Genomic DNA, 17464 nt, shown 5'->3' with positions numbered 1-17464 from the left:
CAAAAATATTAAGCAGCTCAACATTGATAATAATAGGAAATGTTTCTTGAGCAGCAACGAATCATATTAGCATGATTTCTGAAGGATCATGTGACACTGAAGACTGGAGTAATGATGCTGAAATTCAGCTTTGCATCACAAGAATAAATTACATTTTAATATATATATATATATATATATATATATATATATATATATATATATATATATATATATATATATAAAACAGACCAAAAATCTTTCCAACCCCAAACTTTTGAATGGTATATATATACTTTCCAGGTGGGTTTTGGCATATTGATGGATAGGAGACTTTAGTGTAATCAAATCACCTTTCAAGATCATGGAGGTTCATCACAAGCTGATGATAAACAGTATAATGGCTGCATAATGAGCCTTCTATTTTTGCATTTTGTTCAATAATACAAAATATAGCCAATGTAAAGACATTTTAAATCTGGATCTTTTTCTCATGAGAAAAAAACTCTTGTGTCTCAAACTGTGCACATCACACATAAGCCATGAAAGACATGCAATAAATGTGACTTCAGAGTGAGTTTTACCCTTAAAACCCCTGACAAAGAGTTGTTAGAGAATTCTCAGTCTGTGTGTATACGTTTGTGTCTGTGTCTGGGTGAGTTTGGGGTGTGTATATGTGTAAGCTTCGTTTTGCCCCTCCTCCTAACTGTGACTGTGTGTTTGTGTGTGTGTGTGTGGGTGTGTGTGTGTGTGAGAGAGAGAGAGAGAGAGAGAGAGAGAGAGAGAGAGAGAGAGAGAGAGTTTGTTTTTCCCATCAACCTCATCATAAACGTAACTATCCCACTTCTGTGACTTTCCCTATGGATACCTGGTATGTGTACTTTTACTCTCTTCTTTTCATCTTAGTCGAGCATGCGTGTGTCTTTATTTGATTTGACTTTCATTTCACACAAGAACTAAGAAGTCGTCTTTTCAAAAGAAAGAAAACTGCTGCAAGATTTCTGTGCTCCTGCGCTGTTGCGTGGCTTTCCAGACAGAGTGATTTAGCATATGGTCAACAGATGAGATGGGATTCTTTACAATGGGTGTTTAATATTTTGGTGTAGCAGATAATTTGTTCATATATACTTACCTCAAATAACTCCCAGATGGAAATGGTTAAAACAGTAGAATGAAATGCATAAAGCTGTCAGACTGTATAAGACACAAGCGTTTAGTTTAAGCAAGATGAACTTGTATATGCAAAACTATAATTTGCAATAAGGGCTTTGGCATACCTGTTAAGATCAGTTGAGACATGCGTGAATTTCCATACTGGTTTGGTTAATTATGGCTCTTGCTGATCCCGTTGGAGGACTTGTTTGTCCATGATTTAGCATTTTGAAACGGTATGTTAAATGCTACTTAAAAATACCCCAAACTTTTGAACGGTTTGAACACACACACACACCCTGGTTCGATATCTTTGTTGGGACTTTCCATAGACGTGATGGTTTTTATACTGTAAAAAACTGTATATTTTGTCCCCTTACACTAACCCGACCCCTAAACCTACCCATCACACACAACTTTCTGCATTTTTACATTTTCAAAAAAACTCATTCTGTATGATTTATAAGCTTTTGTACCCATGGGGACCCGCTGGCTGGTCCCCACAATGTAGGCTATCTCCGGTTTTACAATCCTTGTGGGGACATTTGGTCCTCACAATGTAATATAAACCACACACACACACATACGTTCAAAAGTTTGGGGTGTTTTTAAAAAGCATTTAATATAGCATTTTAAAAATTAAAAAAATGGGAAATATAAGATAATTTCTGTTTTTTCACCAACCTTATTGGTGTAATGATGATTATATTTTCATTGCCCCCTTATGTGACCAGTGCTGTTTTTTTCCCCAATGCAAACACATCTGCAAGTTGAACTTTCACATACATCTCCCACTTACAAGCACAAAATTATTCTTCTTTTGAAAAGACAGCTCACGTTATCCATTGGTTTAATTGAGAATGAATCCTCGGGACAGGGGAGGAATCCTCATTCCATCCCATTATATCCTGCCGCCAGTTGCATAGAGCACCAATGAAAATGGCCCACAATGAGTCTACACTTAAAATCCGTTTAAACTTACAGGCTTGTTCATGTTTCTGCATATTTCTTCTTCCTAACACATATGCAGCCGTTACGTGTTAAAATATGTGCATGTGTTTGTTGATTGAACTCACATGATAACAAGAAGATGGTAAATGACGCAAGCCATCAAGAGGAAGCACCTGTGAGAAAAGAGCACAAAATGATTTAGTGCATTGGATTATTCCAGATGTGCATTATAGGACTTTTTGTACTAACACTAAATAGCTATTCTTTCATTCTTCACCACAGAAAAAAAGTGCAGATTTTGCCAGCAAATTGCTAAAACACCACATTTATGTTTAACTCATATGAATGAGTTCATTTGAGTTGATATTTTATCATTATTATTTATTTTCTAGCTTTTCTAGCTTATTTTAGTTTGTCCAAGCTGCTCATCATTTCCGTACAATGAAAGTGAATAGAGACTCTGGCTTTTGAGCTCCAAAAATAAAATAAAAAAGTACTAAAAAAGATGTCGATATGAGTTGTGCATTATAATTCAATACTTGCAAAACATTCATTAGCTGTGTGAGTAAAATAAACTGGTTGTGATGTGTCATATTTGAATGTTAGACTACAAGTGTTGTTATTGTTTGTTAAAACTAAAACTAATACAATTAGTTTTCAGTAACTGCAATAAAGCTGAAATAAATTCAAATATAAATATTACAAGAAAAACGTCTCAGGTTACGACTGTAACCATAGTTCCCTGAGAAAGGGAACAAGACGATGCGTCAACGACGCTTTGGGAACGCGCCCAGCGTGAATGCGTCTGAAGCATCTATGTCATCTATGTCAGGGCAGATGGGTTACTGTGAGAGATCACCGCTCTAGTCGCGGATCAAAGAACCACTCTTCCGTTCCGATTCCCATAACAAATCGATTTGCCCCACTCAGTGAAACACCCACTGAGAATTCTGTTGATTGTGCCCTGGTAATTGGTGATTCGATCACACGGAACGTGAAAATAGAGACACCAGCCACCATAGTCACATGTTTGCCGGGAGCCAGAGCGCCTGACATCAAAGCAAATTTAAAAGTGCTGGCTAATGCTAATCGTAAATTCTCTATTCTCTATCATTATTCATGTCGGCACTAATGATGTTCGACTCCGCCAGTCGGAGATCACCAAAATTAATATTAAAGAGGTGTGTGAACTCGCAAGTACGATGTCAGGCACTGTAATTTGCTCTGGCCCCCTTCCTGTACGCAGGAGTGATGAGATAGTTAGCCGATTGGCCTCACTGAATGGTTGGCTGTCGAAGTGGTGTCCGCAGAATAATATAAAATTCATAGACAATTGGAAAAGTTTTTGGGGCAAGCCTGATCTGTTGAAAAGAGATGGTATCCATCCCTCCTGGGCTGGTGCTGCTCTTCTCTCTAGTAATTTGGCTCATAGTCTTAGAGCTAAAACATGACAATCTGGGGCTCAGGTCAGGAAGCAGACAGACTGGCTAAACCGACCGTCTGCTAGCGGCCTCACGTCACCAAGGTCAGATAAATCCCATCACATAGAGCCTCTTTCACCTAGATATCATCATATAGAGACTGTGTCTGTTCCCCGAATTTGGAAATCCAAAAAACGTCAGGTTAAAAATTTAATTGATGTTCAACAAATAAAAAACAGATATAATACAGATGAGCAAATGATAAAGCTTGGGTTGCTGAATATTCGATCCCTTACTTCAAAATCTCTTATAGTTAATGATATGATTTCAGATTATAATCTTGATATGCTGTGTTTGACAGAAACCTGGCTAAAACCAAACGATTACATTATTTTAAATGAGTCAACCCCACAAGATTACAGTTATAAAAATGAACCTCGTCTGAAAGGCAAAGGGGGAGGTGTTGCTGTAATTTATAGTAATATTTTCAAAACCACTAAGAAATGTAGCTTTAAATATACTTCTTTTGAAGTATTGGTGCTTAATGTAAAAATATATAGTGTAAACGATAAATCACATTTGAGAATTCTGCTGGCTACTGTGTACAGGCCACCAGGGCACCATAAAGATTTTATCAAAGAATTTGCGGACTTTCTATCAGATTTAGTATTGGCTGCAGATAAAGTACTAATTGTTGGTGATTTTAATATACATGTAGATAATGAAAAAGATGCTTTGGGATTGGCATTTAAAGACATTGTAAACTCAATTGGAGTTAGACAACACGTGTCAGGACCTACTCATTGTCGTAATCATACTCTAGATCTAATATTATCACATGGAATAGATGTTGATGCTGTTGAAATTCTGCAGCAGAGCGATGACATCTCAGATCATTATCTAGTCTCATGTAAATTACATTAAGCCAAGGCTGCAAAGCCGACTCCGTGTTATAAATACGTTAGACCTATAACTTCTGCCACTAAAGATTGCTTTATCAATAATCTTCCTAATCAGTTTCATCATCTCAGCATCCCAGATAGCTTAGAAGAACTCGATATTGCAACAGAAACGTTTAACTCTCTCTTTTCCAGCACTTTAGACGCAGTTGCTCCGTTGCGCTTAAAGAAGATTAAAGAAAATAGTCCAACGCCGTGGTACAGCGAGCACACTCAGGCCCTAAAGAGAGCAGCCAGAAAAATGGAGCGCAACTGGAAGAAAACTAAACTAGAGGTATTTCGGATTTCGTGGAAAGAGAGCTCAATTGCTTACAGAGAGGCTTTAAAAGCTGCTAGATCTGCTTATTTTTCAAACCTATTAGAAGAAAATAAACATAATCCTAGGTATTTATTTGAAACAGTGGCTAAACTAACGAAAAAGAAAGCTTCAAGCTCAGAAGTGTCAAAGCAACACGGCAGTGATGACTTTATGAACTTCTTCACTTATAAGATTGATAATATCAGGGACAAAATTATAACTATGCAACCGTCTACCACAGTATCGCATCAGGAAGTGCATTGTAGTCTCCCTGAGGAAAAATTTGATTTATTTGTTGCTATAGGAGAGGAAGAATTCTGCAAACTCGTTAATGAAAGAAACACTGAAAGAGATGTTTCCAGAGGTCATATATCCTCTTCTTAATATCATTAATTCATCTTTGTCTCTAGGATACGTACCAAAAACCTTTAAACTGGCTATGATAAAACCGCTTGTTAAAAAACCACAACTTGATCCTACAGAATTAGTCAATTACAGGCCGATCTCGAATCTGCCTTTTCTGTCAAAGATATTAGAAAAAGCAGTATCTTCACAACTATGTTCCTTTCTAGAAAGAAATGATATCTGCGAGGATTTTCAGTCCGGATTTAGACCGTACCATAGCACCGAGACCGCTCTCATTAGAGTCACAAATGATTTGCTCTTATCATCCGATCGTGGTTGTATCTCTCTATTAGTGTTACTCGATCTTAGTGCTGCATTTGACACCATTGACCACAACATTCTTGTAAGTCCTGCTAATTCGATCCAAGGGCGGCATTCAAATTAGCGGTGAAGGTCTCAACGCGCGTTCCGTCTCTTCCAATGGCAAAAGGATTTTTTAATTAAATATAATATATTTTGTCTTATGTATTAACTCGTTTCATCTGACTCCATAGAATGAAAGTGTTTTAATGATATCTGTGCATCATTAAATATACGTTAATGTTTGACTATTCCTTTTAACTCCAATGAAAATAAAGTCAAAGTCTGTTAGAATAATCAAATATAACAATTTATTATGTCAGGTAAATGTATTTTAACAATTCCATAATCAATTGAAAGATAATCAATGCAAATCATCAAATGTTTTAGGTAGGGATGTCCCGATACCACTTTTTCACTTCCGATACCGATACCGATGCCGCAGCTTTGGCTTTTGCCGATACCGATATTAATCCGATATTTTTATTTTATTCTTAAACTAATAAAAAATATAGCAATTTTCTCAATTAGCCACCTAAAATATACCTCCTATATAGTCCACAACAACAGTTGATTATGAAAGATTGCCACCCTTTATTCAAACACTACAAAAAAATAAAGAAATTTATAAATGAAAGAAAATACAGGTACTTCAGTACTTAAAGCTAGCTAGCTACCAACAGGTTTAAAGTTAAAACAATTTAAACAGCAGCATTCTACATTGTAAATACCAGTACAGTTTTTGTTTTTTAAATCAATTAGAATTTCTATAACTGTGTGTTAAACTGATTATCACTCTTGTGTGTGTTAAACACAATCTACTTAATACAGACAGCTTCATTATAAAGATAAACAACAAATCCCCAAAATATATGATCATAATCTATGACAAAAATGCTATTATAAACTAGATTAGTGGATAATACACATTGCTCTTTTTATTGTTGTAAAATACATTCATGAAAAACAAGATAACAAAAATGAAAAAGATAATTATTTTAGATATAGCTAAATCTGCTATAAAATTGAGACATGTTTTAAGTGTATTGCACAGCTATTTAATGAGGCAGCAACATTAATAATTATTAATGTTAATAAGCTTTAATTGCGTCAATGCATTATGATATGAAAGGCTCCAATACAGTGCGGCACAAAGCGCTTATGCGCATCCCGAGCGGAGAATGATGCGCTTGAAGCCACGTGGAGTTCCAGCACGCAGCGCGTCGAGTCCGCTTTGAAAAGTTCAAAGCACAACGGAGATACATATTGATGGACAGTGTATTATACAGTATCTATCTATGCAATCGTTTATTGAGCCTTTTCTTTTAACAGTTTTAAATTTCAGTTACTGTGCGCGTGAAGAATATAGTGCTCTGACTCTAGTGTTGTGATCAAACTGACAGCGTCCGACACCCGGTAGAGAGTAACACGATTGAGTTACAGCAATAAAGTCCAGCAAGATAAAGTTGTTTTATGCGAAAACATAGACCTTTATCTTACAGATCAAGTATAATAGTATTAACATTGAATCATCTTGAAGATAGTTTCATCATTGACTGCAACCGAACGCGACGCGCTGTTTGAATGCTGAATGGAGAATGACTGACAGCCGCGAGAGGGAAAAATTTACGTGATCTTGAATTTAATTACTTAAATATTAATTTATATCTCACATAATAGCTTCAGAACACTTATAATAGAGTGCACGAAAACGTTATGGTACTTTAGAATGTTTTTGTGCATTTTGTGGGGCTTAACAATAACACATAATACCACAATATCGGATTTGGATCGGCCTCGTCTGATCGATGTCAGATCGATACCCGATCCCGCAAAAATGGCAGTATCGGAGCGATACCGATCCTGAGTATCGGATCGGGACATCCCTAGTTTTAGGATTAGAGAAATAGATGCAAACCCAACATGAACTACATGAGCTAAACCTCACGGGCTATCTGAAATACAGAAAAAGCCACGATCCCTTGCTGCATTCCATTAAATAGCCAGAACTTCTTTTCAATGGTAATTTGCATTCAGGTGACACCTTATTTTGGGGGTAGGGGAGAAAGGCCATTTGTCCACCTTTCTTTGTGTGCCAGTTTCTCTAAACTTCTAAAAAACCTTATTACCTTTTGTTTTACTTATTTGGAATGAGACATCTGAACCAGCCACCCTGAGACCTTTAAAATGATACTAAACACAATACTCAATGATAATCATTCACATTAAAACCATACATATATTCTTATGTGAGTTTCAGGTGATCTGCAAGAGTGGGGGGAAGCTGTGTGCGTGTGTGTGTGTGTGTGTGTGTGAGAGAGTTGTTCACATGTTAATTTGCAAGCAAGGTCCTTTGTCTTCGGAGACCAGTGGTCAGATAATTTCTCTTTAACCAGTTTTCCAGTCTTACATTCTTTTAAATAGACTAGAAAACTATGTTGGCATTAGTGGAATTGCATTAGCATGGTTTAAATCATACTTAACTGACCGTTATCAGTTTGTAGCAGTAAATGAAGAGATGTCTTATCGATCACAAGTTCAGTATGGCGTACCACAAGGCTCAGTACTAGGACCGCTGCTGTTCACTCTGTACATGCTACCATTAGGAGATATCATTAGGAAACATGGAGTTAGCTTTCACTGTTATGCCGATGATACTCAGCTGTATATTTCTTCAAAACCCAACGAAACTTACCAATTCACAAAATTAACGGAATGCATAGCTGATATAAAAAATTGGATGACTAGTAATTTCCTACTACTAAATTCTGAAAAGACAGAGATTCTAATTATTGGACAAAAAACTTCCACACGTAATAACCCAGAATACTGTCTAACACTTAATGGCTGCTCTGTCTTCGTCGTCGGTTAGGAACCTGGGTGTGCTATTTGATACCAACCTTTCTTTTGAAAGCCACGTGTCTAGTATCTGTAAAACTGCATTTTTCCATCTTAAAAATATATCTAAATTACGCCATATGCTCTCATTGGGAAATGCGGAACAATTAGTCCATGCGTTCATGACCTCAAGGCTAGATTATTGTAATGCTCTACTGGGTGGTTGCCCTGCACGCTTAATAAACAAACTACAGCTAGTTCAAAACGCAGCAGCTCGAGTTTTTACCAGAACCAGGAAATATGACCATATTAGCCCGGTTCTGTCAACACTGCATTGGCTCCCTATTAAACATTGTATACATTTTTAAATATTGTTGATTACCTACAAAGCACTAAATGGTTTAGCTCCGCAGTACTTGAGCAAGCTCTTAACGCATTATAGTCCTTCACGTCTATTGCGATCTCAAAATTCCGGCCAGTTGATAATACCTAGAATATCTAAATCGACTGCTGGCGGTAGATCCTTTTCCTATTTAGCACCAAAACTTTGGAACAGTCTTCCTACCATTGTCCGGGAAGCAGACACACTCTGTCAGTTCAAAGCTAGACTAAAAACACATCTCTTTGACCTAGCATACACATAATACATTATAGACTTCTATAAATTCAATGTTAGGCTGCATAGATTAGGTCAGCCGGAACTGGGAACACTTCCCTTAAATCTTGATGTACTCGCTACATAATAAGAAGAATGGCATCTACGCTAATATTAGTGTCTTTGTTTATCCCGAGGTTTTCCCGCAGCCTGCCGGATCCAGGCCGTGTCCAGATCTGACGAAGGAGATTCGCCTGGACCCGATGACAATGCAGTGCTGAAGTATCCACTATCCTCTCCCTATGGAGGATCCCTTTCCCACTCTACAGATAAAGCGCTGTGAATTCCGGCTCGCGTACCCCGAAGTGATAAAATAAAACAAAATTCTGTATCAAAATTTATAGGCAAGAAAAGTAGTTTGTTTAGGCTGGGTTGTATGAATTACAAACCTGCGCACATATTTTAAAAAGCACATAACTATAGAATTCTGAATGAGCATGTGAACGCCGTCAGCGTTAATCACAGGTTCGCGTTTAAAGTCTGATCATTTCGACGGAGGTGAATCAATCAAAGTTAACTTTAGCTGGAAATAACATTATTCAAGAACCGCTATAACGCCAAAACAATCTGTTACCTTAAATTATATGTTTATCTCTGTAAAGCTGCTTTGAAACAATTCATTGTTAAAAGCGCTATATAAATGAAGATGACTTGACTTGACTTGACTTGACTCAACTAGTCCAATGGAAAGAATGATCGTCACGGGCGGGTGACGTCATGGCCAGGAAGTAATAAAAGCACATCCGGTGCAAACCGGCATTAGCTTCGAAAATTGCTGAAACAAGCCGATCACAGGGATGCAGGAAGTATGGCAGGGTAACGCATCGTCTCGTTCCCTTTCTCAGGGAACTATGGTTACAGTCGTAACCTGAGACATTCCCTTCCGAGGGAACTCGCGATGCGTCAACGACGCTTTGGGAACGAGAATGCCCAAATCGGCAGACTTTCAAATGCCTGAGTGTTAGCCTGTTGTCACACTACACTAAGCACCTGAGACCCTGGGGCAGCATCCTGGTCCAGGCTATAAAACCTGACGAATGCATGCGGTGTCAGCCCCCTCGAAGGCTGACACCGCATGCTCCACTCCCAAACAAACTACTCAAAGCTTGTGTGTGTCCCCACCCGTTAAATAACGCGAGCAGGGAGAAGCACAGAGTTTTTAGAGTTGTTTCGCCATAATTTTCCAATATATATATACAGACAACAGTAAATATAACAGACAGAAACACAGATCGCTTGCTGAGGCAACAGAAGCTAATGCCGGTTTGCACCGGATGCGCTTTTATTACTTTATGGTCATGACGTCACCCGCCCGTGACGATCATTCTTTCCATTGGACTAGTTGACATAGATGCTTCAGACACATTCACGCTGGGGGCGTTCCCCATGACAGCCAAGGACAAGCGGGAACATTGGAACAGAGGAAACAAACTAAAAGCCCATGAAAATGAAACAGAACCAAAAATAGAATGTGACGGGGCCCAACTCACTTTCATTGTTTGGAAAAAAAATAGCGTGAATATTCTGCCTAACATCTTTTGTGTTCTAGAAAGAAAGTCATTCCATTTGAAACTACATATTTGGATGAACTATTCCTTTATTACAATCATTTTGCTTGAATCTTTAATGAAACATTGCTTCCTCTAGGTATTTATATCACCGAAGATGGAAACCATCTATTTGTTTTTGTTAAAAGCAATGTGATACTAGCATCATCTCAACAACACAACAAAGAAGAAAAACGCACATCGGCGACAGCACCTTTTTCTCGTCTCAAGCCGCAGTGAACAATGGGGAAAGGATATTACATTAGCAAACATATGGCCACCGCAGCCATGGTACTGGCTGCAATAGCCTTGCTGACCATCATTGCATTATCAGTCGTTTATAATCGAGAAAAGTCCAAAAACATAGCAAAATTCAGTAATGCAACTACATCACCAGTACCTCCCACCCCCAAGACTTCGAACGAACCCTGGGACAAATACAGACTGCCTGATACTCTGTCTCCACAGTACTACAACGTGACTCTTTGGCCTCGTTTGGCGATGAACGCCAATGGGACGTATATTTTCACTGGGGACTCGGGAGTGATGTTTACTTGTGTGAAGACGACAGATCTGATATTGATTCACTCCAACAAACTGAACTTAACTCTGTTCAAGGGGCACCATGCAAAACTCATGGGTCTGAGCGGCGTAACAGCTCCAGCAATAAAGACCACCTGGTTTCAGACCGAAACACAGTACTTGGTGATTCAACTGGAGGGAAAACTGAAGCCTGGGAAGTCCTACTGGCTCTATACAGAGTTCAGAGGAGAGCTTGCTGATGATCTGGATGGTTTCTACAGGAGTGAATACATGGAAGATGGTGAAAAAAAGTGAGATGTTGTACATCTTTGTGATAATACAATTTCCCCAAAAAGTATTCGGACACTAAAGCAGCTAAAAATGTCTGAATGTTATTGCAATTACACACAAGCTACCAAACCAAGCGGCACCTGGCTGCAAAACAGATGATGTGGAAGATTTCTCAGAACCGCAACTTTTCTGAGAAATGTTTGCTCTCAATTTTTCAGTTCTAGCAGACTAACCACATGCACTTCCCGTTGTGTTCAGCAATCATAAAATGTCATAATACTTATGTTGAAATAGTGTTTATTTTTAACAGTACACATTTACTGTCGAAAAGTTTGAGGTCTGTAAAAAAATTTTTTTAAATGCTTTATTCCGGAAGTAAATCAACCAAAAGCGACAGCAAACACATTTATAATGTTACAAAAGATTTATATTTCAAATAAATGCTGTTTATTTTTTATCTTTCTATTCATCAAAAAATCCTGGACAAAATGTATTACGATTTCCACTAAAATATTAAGGAACCACTGTTTTGACCAACACATTCTCATCCCAAGGCGTCATCTAACTGAGACTTTTGACCATGCGTCAACATGCCGACGCACATGGTACCCCTTAAGCGTCAATATGAGACGCTCATCCTCGGGCGTCATCTAACTGACGCTTTTGACCATGCGTCTAAATCCGACGCACATGGCACCCTTTAGCGTCAGTTAGATGACGCTTCCGTTATGGGTAGGTTTAGGTTTGGGGTAGGGTAAGTGTTAGACCACTAGGGGGCGCGTCTCATATTGACGCTTAAGGGGTACCATGTGCGTCGGCATGTTGACGCATGGTCAAAAGCGTCAGTTAGATGACGCCTTGGGATGAGAATGGGCTGTTTTGACAATGTTTCTTGAACAGCAAATCATCATAGAATGATTTCTGAAGGATCATGTGACACTGAAGACTGGAGGAATAATGCTGAAAATTCAGCTTTGATAACAGGAATAAATTACATTTTAAAATATATTAAAATAGAAAACTGTTATTTTAAATTGTAATAATATTGTTTTAAACAAATAAGCGCAGCCTTGGTGAGCATAAGAGACTTAAATCTTACCAAACCCAAACTTCTGAACAATATGCTATCTATTATTTTATATTTTAAAAATCTATCAAACATCTTTTTCTGAAATGTTTTTCAAAAGCTTTTTCAAAAGTTATGCTTGTGCTATATTTTAAAAGTCACTTGGTTTGATAGTTTGTATGTAATGCAAATAAGACATTTTGTATGTAATGCAAATCAAGACATTTTAAACTGTTACTTAAACTGAAAATATTTTCCTTGATGTTGTTCGTTATAGACATTATAGATCATTTAAATTTAGAAATATGACATCTTACTGACAAACAAAAAAGAATCGAATCTAAATGAATGAATCTATTCGAATAGTAATCGAATCTATTGATAAGTAAAGCACAGCTCAAACCGTTGGCATTTGTTCAAAACTAGTTGACTTTATAGTGTTGTGATCAAACACTTTTCTCATGTTTTCCAGAATTATTGCCATCACTCAGATGCAGGCCACTTACGCTAGAAAAGCTTTCCCGTGTTTCGATGAACCTGGCATGAAAGCTGTGTTTCATATCACTCTTATCCATGACCGAGGAACTACAGCACTGTCCAACAGCCAGGAAATGAGTAAGACAATCAATCCATCTGTAGCGCCCCCTACCTGTCTTTCTTGTAACTAAGTAGGACAGCGCTCCAGATTCAATAACTAAATGCCTACAGATGGTGAAGTTAGGCCCCTCTGGTGTCACTAAATGAATTAATTCTCTTTTAGAAAATTAGAATAATAATCTATACTTTCCTTTTACGAGTTACTCAGAATTAAATCTCTCACCCCCTGACTAATGACATCAACCAACACTTTTAAAGGAATAACACACGAGTAAAAGTACAGAACAAATAAAAGATTTAATTGGAATAAAGTAACTGAAGGATAACTAGCTAAGCACATTAATTTCAGAATGTGAAATATTCACAAAATCACATTGCCATAAAATCTGACACAATTTAAACACTGAAACTTTAAAGGCAATCTATATCAGTTGCCAGACCTACTGGAATTAGTCTCCAGGTCAAATATACTTGGTATAGGTAGCACCAATGACCTCAAACGGGAGAAATGTACACAATAACCCACTCATATTATACAAACGATACTCTGAATATACACATATTATTTTCAGTGCACTGAATAATATTTAATGCGGTGGGCCCACACATACACACCAGTCATTCACACAACCCACCCCGTTGCAGGCCTGAATCGTGGCTCGTGTTCGTGGTGGCCGGGAAACTGAAAAATGGCCCCTTCACTCTCCTGAGCACAAAATCAATCAAACAAAGATACCTCAATTCCACGTGCAATGATACTGCAACTCCGGAATCCTGCAGCAGGCCTCACGCAGCTCCTCGTCCTCTCTCTCCCTCGTCAGCCGACGAAATGCACCTCCCACGCCGCCAGAGGAACCCCAAATAACGCGGGTATTTGGGGCGCTATCTGGTCCTTAAGGTCTCCCTCGTTGTGAAGGACGACAACCAGGTTAAACAGTCTTTAGTCAGTTGTATAACTGTCGCTGTAAACTATCAGTTCAGATGCGCTGATATGCGCAGTGAAGTGATAACTAACCGAAAAACACTCGGCTTCGCTCCCACACGAAACAAAAACTATAAAAACACTGGCTACAAACTCAAAGACGCACACACAAGCGATTCATCTTGGATCTACATTACAGTTAAAGGTTGTTTAAACTTATAAATCGTCAATCAAATCACTCTGTACCCGCAAACGCGTCTCTCTCTGAATCTCCGTCTCTCTCTCTCTCTCGCGCTTGTCAACAAAAACTCTCATGTCCCGAACAACCACTCACATTACACAAAACACCAGTGAGGGCGGGACTTAATTCACATACACCAATAAAATAATCAAGCACCTAACTTGATGGTTAAAGCCACGTTTTCCACATGTACACCTCTATCAAACTTGTATCTCATGCACGCGCGCTCTTAAAGGAACAAATACCGTATACTCACAAACAAAGATGAACGGTTAATTCACCTTTTATCTCTGAATTAAACAAATACAAGCTAATAAATTGAGGTAACTTATTAACAGCATACTTATAACCTACTGGGTTACATGCTCCCCCTTCTAAACATCTCATGACCCCATGAGATTACTTCTCAACACCTTAATGGTGACTTTAGGCTCAGTAGAAGGGTTTACCTGAGTACAACGAACACATTGTGCCATAGGGTGACACCACATGGTGTTACAGGGTTTCCTTTCTGAACCTTCCCCACCCTCTACATTTATGACCATCCCTCTATGAATCAGAGTTAAGGGTCTGTTAGTGGGCTGTCCCAGAGAATCATAGCTCAACTTGACTACGGGTCTTATCTCCCTTTTTGGGCGGGAATGAACAGTCTCTACTACCTCTTTAGTAGCATTAACTCTTTCAAGCTCTCCCCCTTCTAAACCAGGATCTCCCATCGTCTCTGAACTCCAATCTGGACGCTCTCCAGGGCCTTCTTCCATGATCATCGGCTCTGCCATTTCGGCAAAAGGTCTATCCACCTCCCATCCACAGTTAACCGGTTCATCCTCCACTGTAGAGTCCTCCCGTGTAACACATTCTGGCATGTGCTGTCTCTCCACCCTATCCGAGTAGTAATAACACACATCATCCTCTTCACTTTCAGAGGAGTTTCTCAATTCACACCCTGTCGGCACTACATTTCTTTCTCCTAATCCTCTTCTCCGTTTTCTCTCCCTAGATCTTGTCCTGGTCTCCGCAGGTGCAGAAACTTCCGTTGGTTCTCCAGGATCTGCCATCCTCACATGGTCCCCAACGGGTAAGAGATGGTCTCTGTGTAATGTTCTTACACTTCCCATACCGGATTCAGGTTTTAGGCGATACACGGGTAAGTTCTTTAGCTTTTCCACCACTAGGTACGGAACAGAATTCCACTTGTCGCAGAGTTTGTTCTTTCCAGTCAATGCCAGATTTCTTATCAGCACACGATCTCCCACAGTCAGACTCTGGTGTTTCACTCGCTTGTCGTACAACCGTTTGTTCCTTTGCTGACTTTTCTGGGCAGTTTCGGTGGCTAACTGATATGCTCTCTGTAGGTCTAATTTCATTCTTTCCACATACTGTCGATGGCTTCCTGCTCCCTTTCCATCAGGCGAAGTCCCGAAACACACATCCACTGGCAAACGAGCCTCTCTTCCGAACAGAAGATAGTAAGGGGAAAACCCAGTGGCTTCGTTCTTAGTACAGTTGTAAGCGTGTACTAAACTGTTAATGTGCTGACTCCATCGGTTCTTTTCGGCTGGATTCAGGGTACCAAGCATGGAAAGAAGTGTTCGGTTGAACCTTTCTGGCTGTGGGTCTCCTTGTGGATGATAGGGAGACGTTCTGGATTTTCGGATTCCCAGCATGCTTAGTAGCTCTTTTATGAGACCACTCTCAAAATCTCGACCCTGATCAGAATGGATGCGAGAGGGTAAGCCATAGTGAACGAAGAATTTGTCACACAGTATCTTAGCCACAGTCAGAGCTTTCTGGTCTTTGGTGGTGAACGCTTGAGCGTAGCGTGTGAAGTGGTCTGTTACGACGAGAACATTACCAATACCTTTTGAGTCAGGTTCAATTGACAGAAAGTCGATGCACACCAAGTCGAATGGCCCACTGCTGTGTATGTGATTCAGTGGGGCCACTCTCTTGGGTAACGTCTTTCTCATTACACACCGGCCACAATCCTTGACATACTGCTCTATGTATGCAGACATTCTAGGCCAATAGAAACGGTCTTTCACAAGTTCCGTAGTTTTCTCTACTCCCAAGTGCCCAGAGTCGTCGTGCAATGATTGTAACACAGTAGCCCAGTACTTCTCGGGTAAGACGAGTTGTGTCTTTTCTCTACCACAGGAACTTTTGGTGACTCTGTACAGAAGTTGACTCTTTATCTTTAACTTGTCTCCCTGCCGCTGTAACAGAGCAATGGTAGCATCAGAACTCCTAGCCCCAGTAAGAATCCTTCCTGACTCCACTTCTCGCTTTACTACACCAACTACCTGGTCTTCCTCTTGAGCTTTCCTCAACTCAGTAGTGCTCAACTGTTCCATTTGACTAAGCCCCAAAGCTGTGGGACAAGAGAAAGCTTCAGGAATACCCTCAGGTAACACACCCAACGGATCCACCAGTCTGGATGATGAACTTCCACTTTCAGCAACCACTGCTAACTGACAGATGGCTCTTACTCCTGACTTGGGTATCTCCTTCCAGTCAGAGCAAGCAGTTGATTCACAGGGGTAGCGAGACAATACATCCGCATCGATGTTGGCACTTCCTGGTTTGTATTGCAAGCTGAAGTTATAGGTAGCTAAGGCAGCTAACCAACGATGACCCGTCGCACTCAGCTTGGCACTTGACAACACATAGGTCAGGGGATTGTTGTCGGTCTTTACCACGAACTGGGCTCCATATAGGTAGTCGTGAAACTTATCCACTACCGCCCACTTGAGTGCCAAGAACTCTAGCTGATGTATGGGGTACCGTTGTTCTGAGGCACTCAGTTTCCGGCTTGCGTAGGCCACTGGCCTCATTCCTCCAGAATGCTCCTGATTCAAAACGGCCCCCAGTCCACTCAGACTAGCATCTACATGCAGTACATAAGACTTAGCAGGATCCGCAAAAGCAAGTACTGGGGCATGTGTGAGACAGTAAATGATTTTATGGAACGCTGCTGTACAAGTGTCGTCCCAACGCTCTCCAAAGGGTTCCGATACTCTGAAGTACATCTTCCCATCACTTGACTTGCTTTTTTGCCCAGATGTTGGCGGGTATCCTTTAGTGAGCTCTGTTAAAGGCCTTACAATGGCGGAGTAATCCTTTATGAACCTCCGGTAAAATCCACAAAACCCCAGGAACGACCTCAATGTCTTTAGGTCAGTGGGCCTTTTCCAGCGTGTTACGGCTTCAACCTTGGCTGGGTCTGGTGATACTCCAGCAGCTGATACAATGTGGCCCACATACCGAACTTGAGGCTGGCAGAACTGGCACTTATCTATTGACACTTTCAGGCCACATTC

At 39.8% G+C, this 17464-nt stretch overlaps 1 protein-coding gene across 1 annotated transcript in view; it reads left to right on the top strand.

The window, feature by feature from the left end:
* The first annotated feature begins 731 nt into the window (after positions 1 to 731).
* The window catches only part of anpepa (alanyl (membrane) aminopeptidase a), a 39868-nt gene continuing 23135 nt past the window's right edge, over positions 732 to 17464 (top strand). The window contains exons 1-3 of the mRNA XM_056259176.1: positions 732 to 850; positions 10606 to 11338; positions 12857 to 12999. Of these exons, the coding sequence (XP_056115151.1) occupies positions 10749 to 11338; positions 12857 to 12999 (733 nt within the window). The 5' untranslated portion in view covers positions 732 to 850; positions 10606 to 10748. The remainder of the gene's footprint in view (positions 851 to 10605; positions 11339 to 12856; positions 13000 to 17464) is intronic.

The sequence above is a fragment of the Rhinichthys klamathensis genome, unplaced genomic scaffold (assembly GCF_029890125.1).
Source record: "Rhinichthys klamathensis goyatoka isolate OS25496 unplaced genomic scaffold, OSU_Roscu_1.1 h1tg000165l_1, whole genome shotgun sequence".
NCBI classification, from domain to species: domain Eukaryota; kingdom Metazoa; phylum Chordata; class Actinopteri; order Cypriniformes; family Leuciscidae; genus Rhinichthys; species Rhinichthys klamathensis.
Note: the sequence above shows the minus strand (reverse complement) of the source record. Positions and strands in the feature narration are given on the sequence as shown.